Raw genomic sequence first — 19,176 nt, 5'->3', positions numbered from 1 at the left:
TCGGCCACGCTGTCCCAGTGCTTCCTCCAGCCTCATTTCTTCTATCACAAATGCCTTCAGCTCCTGCCTCTCTGCCTATCTCCCTTTATTTGCAACTGTGACCCACCTTTCTGGAATAAGTTATTCTGAGAGGGAAGTACTTTGATTAAAAATACCATATTTTCTCTGAGCAGTACGGACAACGTTTTAAAGACTGCTTAATGCATTTCTTTTGGAACCTGCTTAAAATTAAAATTTGTAAGAGCTGAAGTCTTTTTCAGATATATAGATTTGTCTATAGCTTCATTTTTTTTTTCTCCTGGAAGTTGAATTGAGTTTTGTGAGTGAAAACTGATTTCTTTCCCTTCAATTCCTCAGTTCATAACCAAAGTTTGACTCAATAATGGTAACTGAAATTAATTTCAATTTTTTGGAAATTGAGATATTTCTATTTGCTTTTTATAATACAAAGTAATTGCCTATCTCCTTTTATATTTTGAGGTTTTTAATCTAGTATTTTTGCTAATTAAACTTTTTATTTTGAGGTAATTGTAGATTCACATGGAATTGTAAGAAATAAAACAGAGATTCCTTGTACCCTTTACCCAGTTTCCTATAGTAACATCTTGCAAAACTGTGCTGCGCTATCCCAACCATGATATTGACATTGATAAATACAGTCTGGCTACAGAACATTTCCATGACCACAAGGATCCCTCATATCCACTTTCCACCCTCACCTGTGCCTTAACCTGTGGCTACCACCAATCTGTTCTCCATTTCTATAGTTTTGTCTTTCACAAATGCTATATAAATGGAATCATACAATATATAAGTTTATGGGTTGGATTTTTCCATCAGCAAATTCTCTGGAGATTCTTCCAGGTTGTTGCACGTATTAGTAGTTCATTCCTTTTTATTCCTGAGTAGTATTCCATGGTGCATTCCATACATGCACCACAGTTTAACCATTTTCCTGTTGAAGGACATTTGAATTGTTTCCCCTTTTTGATTATCACAAGTAAAGGTGCTATAAACATTTGTGTACAGATTTTTGTGTGAAAATAAGTCTTCATTTCTCTGGGATTAGTGCCCAGAAGTGCAATTTCTAGATTGTATGGCAGTTGCATTTGTAGTTTTTTAAGAAACTGCCAAACTGTTTTCCAGAGTGGCTGGACCATTTTACATTCTCACCAGCAGTGTATGAGTGATCCAGTTTCTCTACATCCTCACCAGTATTTGGTGCTGTTGCCATTTTTAATTTTAGCCATTCCGATAGGTGTGTAGTAGCATATTATTGCCCTTGTGATTTGCATTTCCCTAATGACTTACAATGTTGAATATCTCTTCCTGTGCTTGTTTGCCATTTGTGTATCTGTATACCTTCTTCAGTGAAATGTCTGTTCATGTTTTTTGCCTGTGTTCCAATTGGATTGTTTGCTTTTTAATTGCTGAATTTTGAGTGTTCTTTATATATCCTAGCTACTAGTCCTTTGTTGGATACATGGTTTGCAAGTAGTTTCTGCCAGTCTGTAGCCTGTCTTTTCATCCTCCTAACAGGGTCTTTCAAAGAGCAAAAGTTTTCAATTTGGGTGAAGTCCAGTATATCAGTGTTTCCTTTTATGGATCAAGCTTTTGTTGTCAAGTCTAAGAACTCTTTGCCTAGCCTAGGTATCAAAGATTTTCTATATGCTTTTTTCTAAAAGTTTTATATTTTAGGTTTTACATTTAAGTCCATGATACATTTTGGTTTAGGTTTTACATTTAAGTCCATGATACATTTTGGTTTAGGTTTTACATTTAAGTCCATGATACATTGCTGTATAAGATGTGCAACTTAGATTGAGATTAATTTTTTGATTGTGGATGTCCAATTGCTCTAGCACCATTTGTTAAAAGGTTGCCTTTCCTCCATTGAATTGGTGTGTTCACCTTTGTCAGAAACAAGTTGGGCATACTTACGTGCATCTATTTCTGGGTTCTGTATTCTGTTCCATTGATTTATGTGTCTATCCCTCTGCCAATACCACAGTCTTGATTACTGTAGCTATATAATAAATTGGATACTTAAAATTGGTTAGACTGATTAGTCCCACTTTATTTTTCTTTACAAAATTATTTTAGCTACTCTTAATTCCTTTGCCTTTCCATGTAAATTTTAGAATAAACTTGTTTACATTTACAAAGAAATATTGCTGTAATTTTTTTGTATTTATTTTATTTATCATTTATTTTTGGCTGCATTGGGTCTTTGTTGCTGCGCATGGGCTTTCTCTAGTTGTTTCTTTCATCAGCATTGTATAATTTTCAGCATATAAATCCTATACATGTTTTGTTAGATTTACACATAAGTATTTACTTTTTTTGAGCAATTGTAAATGGTATTGTATTTTTAATTTTGGTGTCCATGTGTTCATTGCTAGCATATAGAAATATAGCTTATTTTTTATATTTATCTTGTATCCTGAGACCTTGCTAACTCATTTATTAGGTAAAGGAGAAATTTTTTTGGTAGATTCCTTGGGCTTTTCTATGTAGACAATCATGTCATATAAAAAAAGGCAGTTTTATTTCTTCCTTTCCACTCTGTATGTGTTTATTTCCTTTTTGTTTGTTTGTTTGTTTGTTTTTTGTGGTACGTAGGCCTCTCACTGTTGTGGCCTCTCCCGTTGCAGAACACAGGCTCCGGATGTGCAGGCTCAGCGGCCATGGCTCACGGGCCCAGCCGCTCCACGGCATGTGGGATCTTCCCGGACGGGGGCACGAACCCGTGTCCCCTGCATCGGCAGGCAGACTCTCAACCACTGTGCCCCCAGGGAAGCCCGTTTCCATTTTACTGAACCTTTCAAAGAACCAGCTTTTGGTTTCATCAATTTTCTCTTTGTTTTTCTGTTTTAAATTTTATTGTTTTGCTCTTATCTTTATTTTCTTCCTTCTGCTTATTTTGCTCTTGTTTCTAGATTCTTGAGGTAGGAGTTTAGATTATTGATTTAAGAGCTTTTCTCTTTGTAATGCATGTAGTTAGTGCTGTAAATTTCTCTCAGCACTGATTTAGCTGTGTCTCACAAATTTTGATATGTTGAATTTTCATTTTCATTTAGTTCAGTGTATCTTTTTATCTCCCTTAAGACTTCCTCTTTGATTCATGGATTATTTAGACATGTGTTGTTGTTGTTGTTGTTTTATAAATTTATTTATTTATTTATTTTTGGCTGCGTGGGGTCTTCATTGCTGCGCACTGGCTTTTCTCTAGTTGCGGTGAGCGGGGGCTACTCTTTTTTTGTGGTGTGCAGGCTTCTCATTGTGGTGGCTTCTCTTGTTGTGGAGCACGGGCTCTAGGCACGTGGGCTTCAGTAGTTGCGGCACATGGGCTCAGTAGTTGTGGCTCACGGGCTCTAGAGCGCAGGCTCAGTAGTTGTGGTGTACGGGCTTAGTTGCTCTGTGGCATGTGGGATCTTCCCGGACCAGGACTGAACCTGTGTCCCCTGCATTGGTAGGTGGATTCTTAACCATTGCGCCACCAGGGAAGTCCCGTGTGTTGTTTAGTTACAAGTGTTTGGAGATTTTCCTGTCATCTTTCTGTTATTGACTTCCAGTTTGATTCCATTGTGGTTGGAGAATGTACTCTGTATATTTTAACTTTTTAAAATGTATTGATGTTCATTTTATTGCCCAGGATATGGTCTATCTTGGTATATGTCCCATGGGCACTTGAAAAGAAGCATAGGTTTGCTTAGTGTGTTCTTTGTTTTGTCCTGATAGTCCAAGACTCCTTTTATCTTTTCCTTTCTAATTAGAGAACTTCCTTTAGCCATTCTTCAGGATAGGTCTGCTGGTGACAAATTCTCTTAGTTTTCATTCATCTGAGAATGTTTTGATTTCCTTTCATTCCTGAAGAGTATCTTCTCTAGGTATAGGATTCCAGGTTGGCAGTTCTTTTCTTTCAGCACTTGAAAAATATTGTGCCACTTTCTTCTGGCCGCCTGATTTCTGATGAGAAATCTCCTGTTATTCAAACTGTTTTTCCCATATGGGTAAGGTGTCATTTATCTCTTGCTGCTTTCAAGATTTTTTTTTCTTTAGTTTTCAGAAGTTTAACCATGATATATCTTGGTGTGGATTTCTTTGGGTCTGTCCTGTTTGGCATTTACTCAGCTTCTATGTAAATCTGAAGTTCATGTCACTTGCCAAATTTGAAAAGTTTTCAGCAATTATATTTTGAGTACATTTTCAGCTCCAGCCTCTTTCTGGTACTTTGATGACATCTCATCACAGTCCAGCAAGGATGGAAATCAAGGCTCCCCATCTGGCCTTTGCTGGCAGTTAAGGGTAGGACATAGCTTTTCTGTGGAATGTGGCTGGAAAAAGGCAGTTATTATCTAATAGTTTTCTGTCTGCTGTCCTTTGGCTGGAGACAGCAGGCTTTTGTTAGGGATATTTTTGGTCTATTCGTTGGTATTTCTGGGTTTCTGGCTTCTTCAGCTCCAAGTCTAGTGTATATGAGGCAAAAAACAAACAAACAGACAACACCCAGGTAACTCAGCCATTACGTCATTCCTCAGGTCCTGAGGTCCCTAACCAGTCTGCCTTCCTCTCTCTACCTATTAGAGTCTTCTTATGTTTGTTTTATGTATAATGTACAGGATTTTTTTAAATTGAGGTATTGTTGATTTATAATGTTGTGTTAGTTTCTGGTATACAGCAAAGTGACTCTGTTTTATATATATATATATATACTATATATTCTTTTTCAGATTCTTTTCCATTATAGGTTATTACAAGATATTGAATATAGTTCCCTGTGCAATACAGTAGGACCTTGTTGTTTATCTATTTTATATATAGTGGTGTGTATCTGATAATACCAAACACTTAATTTATCCCATCTAGGATTTCTTTTTATTCAATCTTTTTTTCTAATTGGTGTGTTTTCTTAAATTGAGATATAATTTACATATCATAAAATTCAACCTCTAAAAATGTACAATTCAGACATTTTTAGTACATTCACAAGGTTGTGAAACCATCACCATTATCTAATTGCAGAATTTTTTTGTCATCCCATAAAGAAATCCCATACCCAAAGTAATCATTTCCCATTCCTTACTTTTACCAGTTCGTGGTAATCACTAATCTATTTTTTGTATCTATGAGTTTGCCTCTTCTGAACATTTCATATAAATGGAATCATACAATATGTGACCTTTGTGTCTGGCTTCTTTCACTTAGCGTAATGTTTTCAAGGCTCATCATTGTTGTAGCATGTATCAATACTTTATTCCATTTTAGTGCCAAACAATATTCTTTTATACAGCTATTTCACATTTTGTTTATCTACTTATCATTTGGTAGATGTTTGGTTTGTTTACGCTTTTTGGCCATAATGCTGTTAAAACATTAGTGTACAAGTTTCTGTGTGAACATACGTTTTCAGTTCTCTTGGTTGATGTACCTAGGAGTTGAACTGTTGGTCAGACGTTAACTCTGTGTTTAATTTTTTGAGGAACTGCCAAACTGTTCCAAAGTAGCTGCACTTTACATTCCCACCAGCAGTGTAGGAGGGCTCTTTTTTTCTCCACATCCTCAACAATGCTTGTTATTGTCCATCATTTTGATTATAGTCATCTTCGTGGGTGTGAAGTGGTATCTCATTGTGGTTTTCATTTGCATTTTCCTAATGAGTAATGATGTTGAGCACCTTTTAATGTGCTTATTGGCATTTATATATCTCCTGTGGAGAAATGGCTATTCATGTCATTGGTTTTTTACTTGGGTTATTTGTCTTTTTATTATTGAGTTATAAGAGTTCTTTTATATACTCTGGATAGTAGACACTTATCAGGAGTATAATTTGCAAATATTTTCTCCCATTTTGGGGGTTGTCCAGGGATTTTGTTGTACTTAGCTGGAGGAGTAGAGAAAAGTACATCTACCTCATATTCCCGGAAGCAGAAGTCTCCCAAACTAGTTTTATAATACCTTTGGAAGGGCCAGAGTATGCTTCCTTGCTTAAAACTCAACATATTTTAAAGTCAGTGTGTGAGAAATCTAATTCTAGTTTCGATTTTTTGTTTGTTTCAGATTTAGAAATTATTTTAAAATCAGTTTAAGGGAAAGATTTTAATTTTTTTTCTATTTATTTTTGTGACTTACCTCCCTGTGTATTCAGTACAGTGGCCTATGGGTTATGAGCCAGGATACAGATCCCTTTAACCCTCTGGAGAGCCATCAGGGCTTGAGACAGCTGAAACCTCAGCATTTTGTCCAAATATTATCACTTATATATGTCTGCCATGAGGTGAAAAGTGTGAGGAGTCCTGGTTATGAAAACACCAGAGTGACTTTAAAGGTCAAGTAAAAGTAAGAAACTCCTGTCTGTGGTATGATTTTAAGCTCTGCAGTCAGAGCAGTGGAAATAGGCACGGTAATGAGTGAGCATTTCTCATTTCTAGGCTAAATAGATGGGTCTTTAATCTTTTCTTACCAAACAGTGAGCAATTCAGAGTTAATCACAAGAAATCAAGAATTTCGTGGCATCTCCTGTCTTCACCCAAATCACCTTCTACTGAGCTCTTCAAAGACTGATATCTTCTTCCTGGGTAAAGATAATTTTTTATTTCTATCCTTCTGATGCTACTTCTCTTATAAACTCAAACACCAGTGTATAGCCATGGCTAGAAATATCAGAATTATTTTGAACTTCAAATATTTCTTTTGTTCCATAGGTGCCTGATTGTATCTTACCAGCTCCCCAGCATTGCCAGACTGTGCCATGAATGGATTATGCTTCCGATGAAATCCCTGACGGCGTTTTGTTCAGTCTCCACTTCAGGGTTCTTGTGTATTCTCAAGCACCCTCTCTGGGTTTCTGCTCTGTAGCACTGCAGGCTGATTAAGGGACACTTTCCAAACCACAGGGCTCTCCCTTTGTTAGTCTCCTACACTCTTTCATTGCTGGCATTATTCTCTCATTTCAATCTATATTCAATCTAATTTCAGATTTCTTTAGCTTTCTAAAATTCTGTAGACTATCTCCATTCAGTCTTTTCTAGCGTTGTTTTATTTTTTAGAAATTCACCTTAGTTTTCTTATCTCCATACAAACTAGTCATTTCCTTTTTTCTTAGTCTTTACTTTTCCTGAATATCTGCTAATAGCCTTGATCTTAAGCACTCAAACTCATTATAGACTAGGTACTCTTCATTTTTATTTGGTATTTAATTCTGTTTCTTATGTCAAAGGAAGAAATGTATGTGAAAGCCTTTTACAAACCAGAAAGCACTAAGCACTCGTATAACTTATTGAGATTAACAAAGGACCACTGTGCCTCCTTTCAAGCTTTCTGCTCCTTCTGAGCCAAAAGAACTTCTCCGTAGAGGAGGGAAATATTGAAGAAAAATAAAGCAATGGAATTGTCTCTTAGCAACTGAGTTCGTGCCTTATAAATCTTACCCACTTTAGATTACTGCTGCTCAAAATCACTTGCTTTTCTTACTGGCTCAGTTCAAATAATGTTATTAAATTATAGGAAAACAAAGGAAAAAATCTAATGAATGAGTCACTCAGTTCGTCGATTGTGCTCTATCTTTGCTTAGCACTATTGATATAGTTGAGTTGTCTCTTTCTCTTGATTCCAGTTGTAAAACTTTTTTATATATCTTTTGTTGCAACTTAAATTATAAACTAAGTAGAAGCTAAATACCATCTTATACATTTCTAGGTTACCTGAGTCCTGAAATATAGGTCATTTAAGTAGTATGTAACATATATGTACTATATATAAATCAGGTTGGGCATAGCTTAGAGAAAATCAGGTACCCAAAAACTCAAACGAAATTGGGGTGTGATTATTTACATTATAATATAATTCATTATAAGGATTCTTCAGCTAGTAGATCTTCATAGTATTTTTCATTTAGCAAACATTTTTGAGTGCCTCCTATGCTAGACAATGGAAAGGATAAAGATATTGTGTGTGTGTGTGTAAATAGTTGTTTTGGGCTGTCAGTATAATAAGATAGATAAGACTTGCACACAAATAAGGCAGTACAATGATAAATGCCTTGTGAGTGGTAAGCCGAGCGCTGTAGAAGTTCAGAGGAGGGAAAGGCCACTTCCAGCTGGGTGAGCTATTATGATTACATGGGCAAGGTGACATGTTAGAGAACCAAAGACTAACAGAGAGTTTGTCAAGTTTAGTAATTAAGGCAAGATTGAAGAGGTAGGTAAGATGTTGGTGCCTTCACGAGAAGAGCAAGGAGTTTAAACTTCAGTCAGTAAGTGATGGGGAGCCGCTGACTTTTTTTAATCAAAGTATTGTCTAGGAAAATTTATCTGGCAGTAATGTGTAATTTTAATTTTAAAAAATTAGTCTGTTGATAGTCTTTTAGGTGCCTTACTTTTGTGTAAAACAAAAATGTGTTTATAAATAAGTCAATTATAGAATTGATTCATTTGTATTCTTTTTAAAAGGTAGTCAAAAAACTATACTCAGATGAAATTAGATCCAGTAAGATGAGCTGCTTAGTTAAGATATAAGCAGTATATGAAGTGGGATAAAATACTACTTTTCATACTTTCTAAACTCATTTTTAGAGATTTTTTTGTGTCAATTAGTCATTTCTCCATTTGAAGCAATGCAGAAATCCTCCATATTCTTTTTCCCCCCCTCTACTTGGATAGAATGAATGGCTGTAATGAAAAGAGCTTCTTATCAATAGCCCTCTTAGATTTATTCTTAATTTAGCCAAGTATTTGTACACCTCTGCAAAAGATTTTGTTTCTCTGCCTTCTCCTTTAGTGGGAAAAATAATCAGTAGGAATGACAACCTACCTCACAGGGTCGTTGTGAGGCTCCGCTTGTATGAAGATGAAGTGTTGTGTAAATACCCCGAAAATGTTGATAACTGACTGAGAAATGGATTTTAGACATGTTGTTAGTGGAAACTGCTATAGATTGGAAATGCAGTGTTTTAATAATAAAGACTATATAATAAGGTTGGCTGTTGTTTTCCGTGCACAGTATGCCTCAGGGAATTTAGAGCATAAAATGGTTCCCACCCAATACTCTAAAGGAAGTAACACTTCCTACATATTTACCTCACAGTGAAATCATGTTTTTAAAACAGCACAGCCAGAGAATGATATGTTTTTGTGAGCCATATGAGAAACCAGGAGGTTGGGAGTACTAATCTTGACTAAGTTACTAACTTGCTGTGTCACTGGACAAGTCAGTGATCCTTTTTGTACCTCAGTTTTTGGACGATTCTGGAAGGAGGCGTAAAGCTTCTCCAGCCAAAAGAAACTGACTGCCACATCAACAGCCTGGCACTGTAAGGGACTCAGGAACATATAACCATAAGCTCCTATGTAAAATAGTTTAAGAATAAGACTGTAGGATGCTGAACAGCACACCGTTTGCCCTATCTTCTAACCCCAGTACTGACCAGTCGAGTTCCCGCCCAAGTGCAGAGATTCAGGGAAGAGGATGTGAGTCTGGGAAGGATTCATGGTTTCCACTGTGGAGATCTGGTCACATCTCAGGTCCATTATAGCCTGAAGAACCTAGAAAAGATCATATTTTGTTCTAATCTTGGTCTTTAGTGCTATTTCGACTTCTGAGATGTTCTCAGTGTCTGTCTTGAGGAGTCTCAGCTTCTGAGCAGCCCTGACTAGTGTCATGTCTCTCTGAGCTTTTGGAAGGATACGGTCTGGGTCCAGGACTACACTGAGTCCTGCTTTTTGGTTCTGATCTGGGGACTGTGTGTCTTCAGACGAAAAAAAAATTTTAACTCAGTAGAATTTTATTCTATAATGAATTCATGACAAGGACTTAATAATAACAAATGATATAAGTTGTTTTTTGAAAATGTACTTTGGGTTTCAGAGCAAGGATTTTCTTTCTCTGCTTCTGACCTAAACATGAAGAAAAGTTCAGAATAGTGCTTGAAAACATCAGTTCATGCCATTAATTGGAAGCATTTCTTTTACCTGAAGTTGTGACTGAAACTGACTAGCTCCTCTCAAGGCTTAAAAGTTAGGAGCACAATTTTAGAAATGAGATATTATTCTGAATGTTTTCCTCTTTTGCTGTACCTTTCAGGTGCCAGATAGAGCTTGCTGTGCTGAATTGAATCAAACTGAAGCATGCCTAGTTAAAAATAATAGCCCCTGGCTTGAGAACCAGACTTTAGTTCATTCGGAAACCAGAAGGATCCTGGCCCAGTTTTAATGCATGAAAACTCTCCAAACCACCTTGGCTAGAGCCTAGTGTTGTAGAACCAGGCCATAAAACATGAGGGTTGAGGACTCTCCACAGTGGTGGGAATCTGCTGTTATTTCTCAGCAAATCAAATCCACAGTGAATACTGGTGTACAGACTGTGTGGTCTAGTTCAGGCTGCAACATCAGCATGAATAGTGGAAGACCAAGTTCAGGAAAGAGAAGGAAACCACAAAGATTAAGTGAAGAGGAAAGGGTTGCTTGGGTAGGCACAACGGCACATTTTAGACATTCAGAGGTCATTGCTTCTTCCTCTTCCTCTGCATATCTTCCCCACAAAAAGCTTATGGGGGGATAAATGGAAGAGGAAAGGCTTAACTCAAAAGAAAAAAAATTACATGAAGTGATCATTCGTACTGCCTGGGGGGACTTAATGTTTATTGGGCGTGCACCTCAGCTTAACACATTTGACCAGAACATTTCCCTGGATTCCTTACCTTTTAATAATGCTGTATAATCCAAAAGACTATTTACTATGTCTGATCCATTTGTCTACTGTAATTCTGTAAAAGCAGAATGGGAAGGCTTAGGGAATACTTGTACTCCATTCGCAGTGTTACTCATTTTCTTCCATGAAAAGCATAGCTAAAATCCTCCTTCTCTTTTTAGGTAACAGTATGACTAAATACATTGAGAAGCTAGAAGAGATCAAAAAAAGTGAGTAACACTACTGATGGTTTGGGATAATGGAACCCTGTAGTTGCTCTACAAGTTGGTTATTAACAAGCCTAACCACACTCTACAGCTGACACACACACAGAGCAATGGGAGTCAGGTGAGTGTGGCAGGTGCCTAGAAGGATGTGGGAAACACTGTGTGCCATTCTGGTCAGCTGCTAAGATTGTGGTCTTTGAGTCTGAGTTCTACCTGACTTAGATCCCATAGGAGATATTAATGTTGGAATGTGAAATAACCTTTAGTGAAGCACTGAGAACCCAAATTTCTAGTTTCATTGTACTGCAGTCTTTATGACCTTTATTCAAGGTACTTAATCTTTCCTATTTTATTATTTTCTCTATACCTGGGATAGGAGTAATAATAACTTATAACATTCTTTTGAGTATAAATTCGACAGTATTCATGAAAGACTTAGCGGTGTAAGAAAGAGAGAGCTTATTCTTAAAGTGGTGCTACACATAAATTCATTGCAGTTGGCTTTCTTTTAATTAAAAATCATATTTCATGCACATCCTTTTAAAAAACTAATCTTCAGCAAAGATATGCTTCTAGTCATTGAGTGCACTGCGCTCGCACAATATCATAATTTTTCAATCTGTGTCCAAAACAGATGTAAAATGTACACATCAAGTCTAGAATTAGAGAAGTAGGAACATCTATTTTCTAAGATGGATTTGTTCATAGCTTCAGTAGGAGAACCCAGTGCTAGGGCTAATGGCAGCGAAGAGGTACTCTGATTGATAGTTCAGGACTTGGCTCTGGTAATATATATCTTCTGGGAAGAGAATATTACAAATCCAAAATTCACCAGAACTTTTGTTTTTACACAGCAGGCCTTTTAATTTAAATGATAATGTTCCTGTTCCTTTTGAATTGCTGCAGTATTGAGAAACCCCAGACAATAGATCTGGACTCAGGAGCAGCTTCTTGCTGACTCTGTTAATTGCCACATTCAACTACGAGGACTGATGCTATAGACATTTGTTTTTTAATGTGTGATGGCGCAGTATCCTTTTCTTCTTATATATTTTATATTTTAAACATTTTATGCTATATATTTTAAATGTTATATATCTGTAAAATACTCTACTTTAAGTATATATATTTTAAGTGTATATTAAAATTTTAAACTATGGAAAAAAATCTTGTTTACTCACCTAAACTTCATTGTTGTCGTCCTTAATTCATCCACGGCAAGCAAAATTCAACTGGCCTGCTTCTGTCTTGGTTTGTAGCCTCTTTCACTTCCTAAGCATTTGTAGCTGAGTGTAAGCTCACCTGTTCACACCAAAATTTGTCCCATAAAAATTGTCGCATTCCACCCAGATTGCTGAAACCCTGTTTAAAACAGTTCTTAAAAGCACAATGTGGTTTCTTTAATATCTAAACTTTAAATGGAGCTTATCTCCCCAAAGAAATACCTGTGGATTAGAGTCCTTGAAAATGCTTACTTCATCTTCCTTCTTTAGAAGGTGTGGGCTTCCTTTTAGTAAGACAGCAGGTTCCTCTCACCTTTTACACGCTTTGTGCTGATTCCCTGACTAGAATTACTTCAGATGCTGGTTTGGGATCTATATTTTGGAAGGTATTCCCTTCTCTTTTCCCATCTTCTGTTGTCGGTGTTCTTTTGGGTCAGAAGGGAGGAGAATATTACCTTGTTTCATGACACCCGAAACCCGTCACTCTTCTCGGATCACCTTAGATGCCATGTCTTTCTGTGAAATCACAAACCTTGTGCTGTTACTTCCTTTGATTTGTCTTCCACTGTGAGCCCAACTTCCCTTTGCTAATAATGTGTTTTAACAGAACCCTGAAAACGCAGAATTCCTTTGTAATCTGAATATTCTTTCAATTCTGCCTGGGGAAAATAGACACACTGTGTCTATTGACCATTCACAAAGCCCATTCTTGGCTTCTAGTGGTTAGATGACACTAGTTGGGCCCAGTGTGAAACATCCTAGATAGTTAGGTCTCTGTCCTTCCAGTAACTCGAGAGAGACACACTTAGATTCCAGACTTACCAGAGAAGCAAAACTTGATAACATATCTGAAACTAGGATTTTTTGTCTCCATCACAGAGTTTGGGAGAAGCTATAGTAGCAGAAGCTCCATTCTTAAAGCTCTGTTCGCCCTTGCAAGGACAGACTGTCAGAGCTTTCCAAGTTATCCTTTTTATAAAATTTAAAACTTACTGTAAAACGTCTAGCTTGATCTTTTATCTCTGAGTAATAATGTCAGAAAGTCCTAATGATGGCTGTCCTTCTAAACCAGAACCAGGTATGTAGAGTTCAGGCTCAAATGTGCATTGGGATTTCTAGTGCTTATGAGAGGATGCTAGAAACTATGATCATTAGAAAATAGCAGCACCTGTTTTCTCATTTAAGGTGATTTCTATTTAAAGGGGATTTTAATGTGTACCTTTTATACTTAGAATGTGAAGAATTGGAGAAGTATTTCAAACTATGTTACTATACCAAAAGAATATCAGTGGATAAATGCCACAGTGCAAACTACTTTGAAAGCTGTTGACTGTTTTCATTGGCTGATTTATTGCCATTTTGCTTTACGTAAATGACTTTTGGTGGGCAAGTTGGTGGCAATTGAGAGAAATACTATAGTCGTTCACTTGCACTTTTTAAAGCTTCTGCTCAGCTTATTCGGGTCTGCATCCTGGTGGGTTTTAGAAGCTCCTTTGCATCTTGTATCTAGAAGAAGCTGTTTTAAGAATTTTCTGGAAGAAAGGTCAATTTTTAGCCAAATTGCTATCTTTAGGACATTTTGGAACAGAGAAGCTTTAATTCCCATAAGAAAGAGTCTTGTTATATTTACAGAAGGGCTGTTTTTAAGGTAATATCATTTCCCGACTCTGAGTCGCAAGCTATTTGGTAAACCAAGCTAACATTATCCTCCAAAGTAACTATTTGGTCTGTGCTGGTTTTTGGAAAATTCATGGAAATGATTAGTATCACCAGGTAAATAATCTTAAGTACCTTTAATCCTTTCCTTTGTTGCTAGGAGTCTTGGTTTATGAGACAGTGAAGGCCATAGTAATTATCCAGCTAACCTTTAGTAATTCCGAATAATGAGGCAGTATTTAAGGAGTCAAGGACGCCAATATATAAACCTAGAAGAGGAGTGAAGGGAAAGGGTAGGCAGGAGTTCAACGCTGAAAACTCTTCAGAACTGGCAAGTCATCTTCAGAAAAGTTTAGGGAAGCCAACTTTTAATATGCCTCGATGGGACAAATAATAAAGTGAGATTGGCTAAATTTTTAAAAACTGTTTAATATGATATAAAGAATTATTAACACAAACAAATGCAAAAGTACCCCCATTGAGTTATGTCTCAGAATTGTAAAGATAGCACTGAGTAAATATTGATGTTTTCAGTTGATTTTTCTTTTTTTTAATTGTGGTTAAAAAAACCCCACATAACAAAATTTACCATCATAACCTTTTTCAGTGTACAGTTCAGTAGTGTTAAGTATATTTACTTTGTTGTACAATAGATCTCCAGAATTTTTTCATATTCAAAACTAAATAGGTTGATTTTTATTGAAGTGGAGTTGAGGGAAAATTGATATAAGAGATTATCAGGACCAATTACAAGTTTGTGCCCAGCATTGTACTCCAGGAAAAAAAAAAAAGGGTTGGCCTGTGTCTCTAGCATAGTTTGTAACCTCAGGAATAGAACTGTACTCTTTTCAGGGCAGAGATAGAACAGTAAATGTCTTACCAGCTCTTGACCTAGGGCAACTCAGCTTCTCTGGGTCTCTGTCCTCATTTGTAAAATGCAGATGCTTATTCCCTGCTTATTCTGAAAAGGATTTAAAGGGCTTACAAAAATGCATGCAATACAATATGGTCAAAGTAAGACAGCATAGTAAGGAAAATGGTACACAAATAAAGGGGAGGGGTAAAATCATTAGACGCAAAAAGGTGGCTCATAAATTCAGCTTGAGGCTTCTTACTGGCCAAAGCAAAGGAATAAATTAAAAGGTGATATAATACCTGCCATGCTTAATTCTGAGGATATCATGAGGATCAAATGAGATAAAAGAGTGTAAATAACTTGAAATATATACCATATAACTTGATGACTAGAAAGAATTAATATCTCTAAGAAAGCAAAATAAGCCTGGAAAAAATATTTGTCCTGTTCTGCTTTTCAGATTATAGATACAAAAAAGATGAGCTTTTTAAGAGACTAAAAGTTACAACTTTTGCCCAGCTGGTAAGTTTAATGATCTTCCATTGGAATAAAGACTTTCTAATTTGTGCTGCTTTATGTGAGTATTTCTAAATTCAACTCTAGGTAATGTTTGCAGAGGGTTTTCTTCTGATTCTTTATATTTCACCTATGAGAGGACTAATTGGTATGAAATTTTCTTTTTTCTTCGATAAGAATTTTATAAAGTAAAATGTACATTCTCCTTTTTGATCATCAAATTTGTAGTTTAGGTTTTATTTTTCCTTGCCCATTTATCTTAATATTGATAATCTAGAATTCTGGATTCTTTATTGCTTGGACATTTTTCTCTGTGGAAAGCAGGTGATCTCCCATCTATGACTGGGTTCTTTTTCCAAGTCTTTCTGCCATGGTCTATTTTGTTACTTTAGGAAAGTCGCTTTCTTCTTTCTTTTGAAAATTATGGACAAAGTGTCTCTCTGACCCCCAAATAAGGGTTCCAGTGATGTAACTTAAGGTGGATGTTGGGTCTTATGAGCTAAGTCGTGAGAAGTGATTTATTATTTTTTTAATTTGAATTCTACCAAACATTTAAAAAAATTTTTTATTGGAGTATAGTTGATTTACAATGTTGTGTTACTTTCAGGTGTACAGCACAGTGAATCAGTTTTATATATATATATATATCCATTCTTTTTCAGATTCTTTTCCCATTATAGGTTATTACAGAGTATTGGTTAGAATTCTCTGTGCCATACAGTAGGTCCTTGTTAGTTATGTATTTTATATATAGTGGTATGTATATGTTGCTCCCAATCTCCTAATTTATCACTTCCCCCCAGGCAAAAGTGCTTTAAAAACTGTATGTTGGGTATATAACATTGTAATCAATATATTCATAATTACATTTATTTCTTCATTGCATGAAGAATTTCTGATACAATGCTGTTATTTTAAGTATTGCATTTTCAAGAAATAGCATGTTATGTTGGGACTAGAATATGTATAAATGCAGTTTTAAACTCTTACTTATGTTTCGTGTCCAAAATTATCCTTTTGGTCTTTTAAGTTTATTGTGTAATGTTTTAAAGAAATCTTTTCTTCTGGAATGATCATCTGCAATGTAATTACCACCCCCAAAGTAAGAAGACCTGAGATTTAGTCTCCAGTTGGGGACACTGACAGTTTCTTAAAACAGGAGATCTTTGATGTTTGCTATTTCCTCATCTTTTGTTAAAAACAGAATTGCCTCTGTTTAAAGACAAACAAACATACACACTTCTACACATTTCATTCTTTTTTCTATCAGGTCATCCAAGTTGCTTCCCTATCTGATCAAACACTGGAAGTGACAGCTGAGGAGATTAAAAGGCTAGAAGGTAATGAGAAGTGAGGATATGGGGAAAATAACAAATTGACCATTTGACTGTGCTATTGTGTTCACAGGGACTTTGATGTATCTATTTGTAATTAGATTGTTACTCTCTGAGAATTGCTATCTGGTGCTTTGCTAATTCTTACCTCTTTAAAAAAGCCATCTGGTTTTCTGGCTGTAACATTTGTAGTCTTAAATGTTTTAAACGTGTTTAATATACTAATTACTTTTTTCAGCAAATATTTTTAGTGCCTTCTATATAAGTACAGGTCACAGAATTAGGTGCTATGAGACTACAAAGATGAATAAAACACAGCTCTGCTTACATGGAGTTTGTAGCTACGAGTGTGCACTGCACATATGTATGTGTATTGGGTGAGGAAAATGATAACAGAAACACAGAATTACTAATATGACAGAAATTCACAGAGGACTAGAAGGAAACCATCGTTTGATGAATATATATTGCTAGGTACCTCACATGAGTTTTCTTATTTAATCTTCTCAAAAACTCTAGAAGGAAGGTACATTGTACAGATGAGAAGCCCAAGCCTCAGAGGTTAAACTTCTTGCTCAAAGTGAACAGCCAATAAGGAATGGACATAGGATACAAATCTGCATGTCTCTGGTAGCAGCCGGTGTCTTCTCACTGCCTTTATTGCATCCTTATGGGGTCTTGGAATGTGCCTTTCGAGAGATGCAGGGTGCTGTGAGAGCTCTGTATTTTCCAGCTAGGAAACTGAGGTAGGCTTCTTCCAGGCTTTTGAACTGGGTCTCTGCCCCCTTTAGGGGTAGAATCTCAACAGGTGCAAGTTAAGGGTGAGGCTGTCTCAGGCTGAGGAGCACCCTGAATAAAGGCACAGAGAAGAAGTCCAAGCGTGTTTGGGGAATCTCATAATCCAGTCTGGCTGTGGTCTGAGGGAGGGGTAGGTGCGGGGGTAGGAGATAAGGCTAGAAAGATAGATAGGCGCCAGATTTACTTTCTTAAATACCAAGTTGAAAAGAAAACCTCTTAGGTGTTTTGTCATGAAAAGAATTCACAGAGTGAAGGTCTTTATTTTATCCTGAAGTCCTCAGCTGTCAATGTGTGGCTGTTTATTGAAGGGGAATGTGTTTTGTTAAGGTTGATGTAGGCCAGGAATTTGACTTCTGATTTCAAGACAAGTTTCTCAGGAAGTCTGAACACTGGGTTTGTACAACTCGACTGTCATTTCCCTGGGCTTGTTTTTGTTAGGGAGGATAAAAAGAATCTGTAAAAGACAGGAATTTATCTATGACAGATGCCTCTAACACAGCAGAGAAATAAGGGCTCTTTGTAATAGAGATAATTGAGTCTCCTCATACGAGTACTCCCAATTTTAACCTGGTTATATAAGTACCTGGATTTTGTCCTTTAATTCACTGTTGAGATTACAGCACCAGAACATATGGGCACATGCAATTTTCTCTTCTGAGATAAATTTGCAGGCTTTTGTAAAGTAGGACACCATAATGTGTGAGTAATATTAGTGTTTTCTAGTGCTCTATACAGAATAATAACTCGGGAATGCCTGTAGAACAGATTGTATCTGTATGCGTATTGGCCAACTTTGAAGGAATAAAAAAACTCCTTTTATAATGTTTATTGTTTTTTCCTGACTTAAAAGTATATTTCTAGAAAATTAGAAAACTGTAAAAAACATATAAAGAAGAAAATTAAAATAATAAACCCTATTAACATTTTGGTCTGTTTTCCCCACCCACATCCATACTCTTTGTATATAGTTTTGTATTATGCTGTTTTCAATTAACATTTTATCATGCACACTTTCCTATGTCATTAAATAGACTTCAAAAGCTTAATTGTAAAGGTTGTGTTGTCATATAATGTCTATCCTTTGTATATGCCACATATTTAATTATTCTCCTATTGTTGGCCATTAACATTTTTCTAATTTTTCATTTTTATAAGATAATGCTGCAGTGTAAATCCATAAATGTTTGTATGGTTCTGATTTATTTCCTGAAGATAAATTGCTGCAGATTGTCAAAGGGTGGAACCATTTTAAGATGCTCGGTGCTGATTCCACATTATCTCCAGAAAGGTTCTACTTGTTTGCATTCCCACCGAGCAAATGAGAAGACCCATTTCTCCCCATCCTAGCCAATGATGAATAATTCTCATTTTTGTAAATGTTTGCCAGTTTGATGGATGAAAAATGGTACCTAATATTTTTATTTTGAATTTCTTTGATAGTGTGATTGAGCTTTGCGTATGTCTGTGTTTGTTGGTCATACGTATTTCTTCTTTTGAGGACATTATATGTCCTTTCCCATTTTTTTTCTAATGGAATGTTCATCTTTTACTTATTGATTTGTAAAATCTTTATATAATTATGATATCTTTATTCATTGGAAACCAATATAGCCTTGAAAATAAATGAGAAAAATCTTTATTTGATGATTTGGAACAATACCCAAGCTGTATTATTAAGTAAAAAATAAATAAATAAATAACAAAATAAACAACAAATCAAAGTGTAGCGCAGTATGAATAGCATCCTCCTAGATATGTAAAAAGGAGAGGAAATAAAATATATACAAAATATGTAGTTGTTTCATTTCTGGAAGGAGACAAATATTTGAAGGTAGTTCCCTTGCGGGTGGAGGACTGAGGGCCTGCAGGTCTGGAGTGAA

At 36.1% G+C, this 19,176-nt stretch overlaps 1 protein-coding gene across 6 annotated transcripts in view; it reads left to right on the top strand.

Moving 5' to 3' along the window:
* Positions 1-19,176, top strand: part of CEP41 (centrosomal protein 41) — a 48,912-nt gene that overhangs the window by 14,774 nt on the left and 14,962 nt on the right. For 3 of the 6 annotated variants that reach the window (XR_014294957.1, XM_082632079.1, XM_082632078.1), the window contains exons 3-5: positions 10,869-10,916; positions 15,109-15,170; positions 16,435-16,504. Coding sequence is in view for 5 of the 6 variants with exons in the window: in XM_082632079.1 (XP_082488205.1) it covers positions 10,869-10,916; positions 15,109-15,170; positions 16,435-16,504 (180 nt within the window). In the remaining variant the exon portion in view is untranslated. Of the gene's footprint in view, positions 1-6,709; positions 10,465-10,868; positions 10,917-15,108; positions 15,171-16,434; positions 16,505-19,176 lie in introns of those variants that run through there. The other 3 variants (XM_082632082.1, XM_082632081.1, XM_082632080.1) reach the window with 3 other exon arrangements.

This window comes from Mesoplodon mirus (assembly GCF_964341445.2).
Source record: "Mesoplodon mirus genome assembly, chromosome: 9".
NCBI classification, from domain to species: Eukaryota; Metazoa; Chordata; class Mammalia; order Artiodactyla; family Ziphiidae; genus Mesoplodon; species Mesoplodon mirus.
This window is presented reverse-complemented; position numbering and strand designations above follow the sequence as displayed.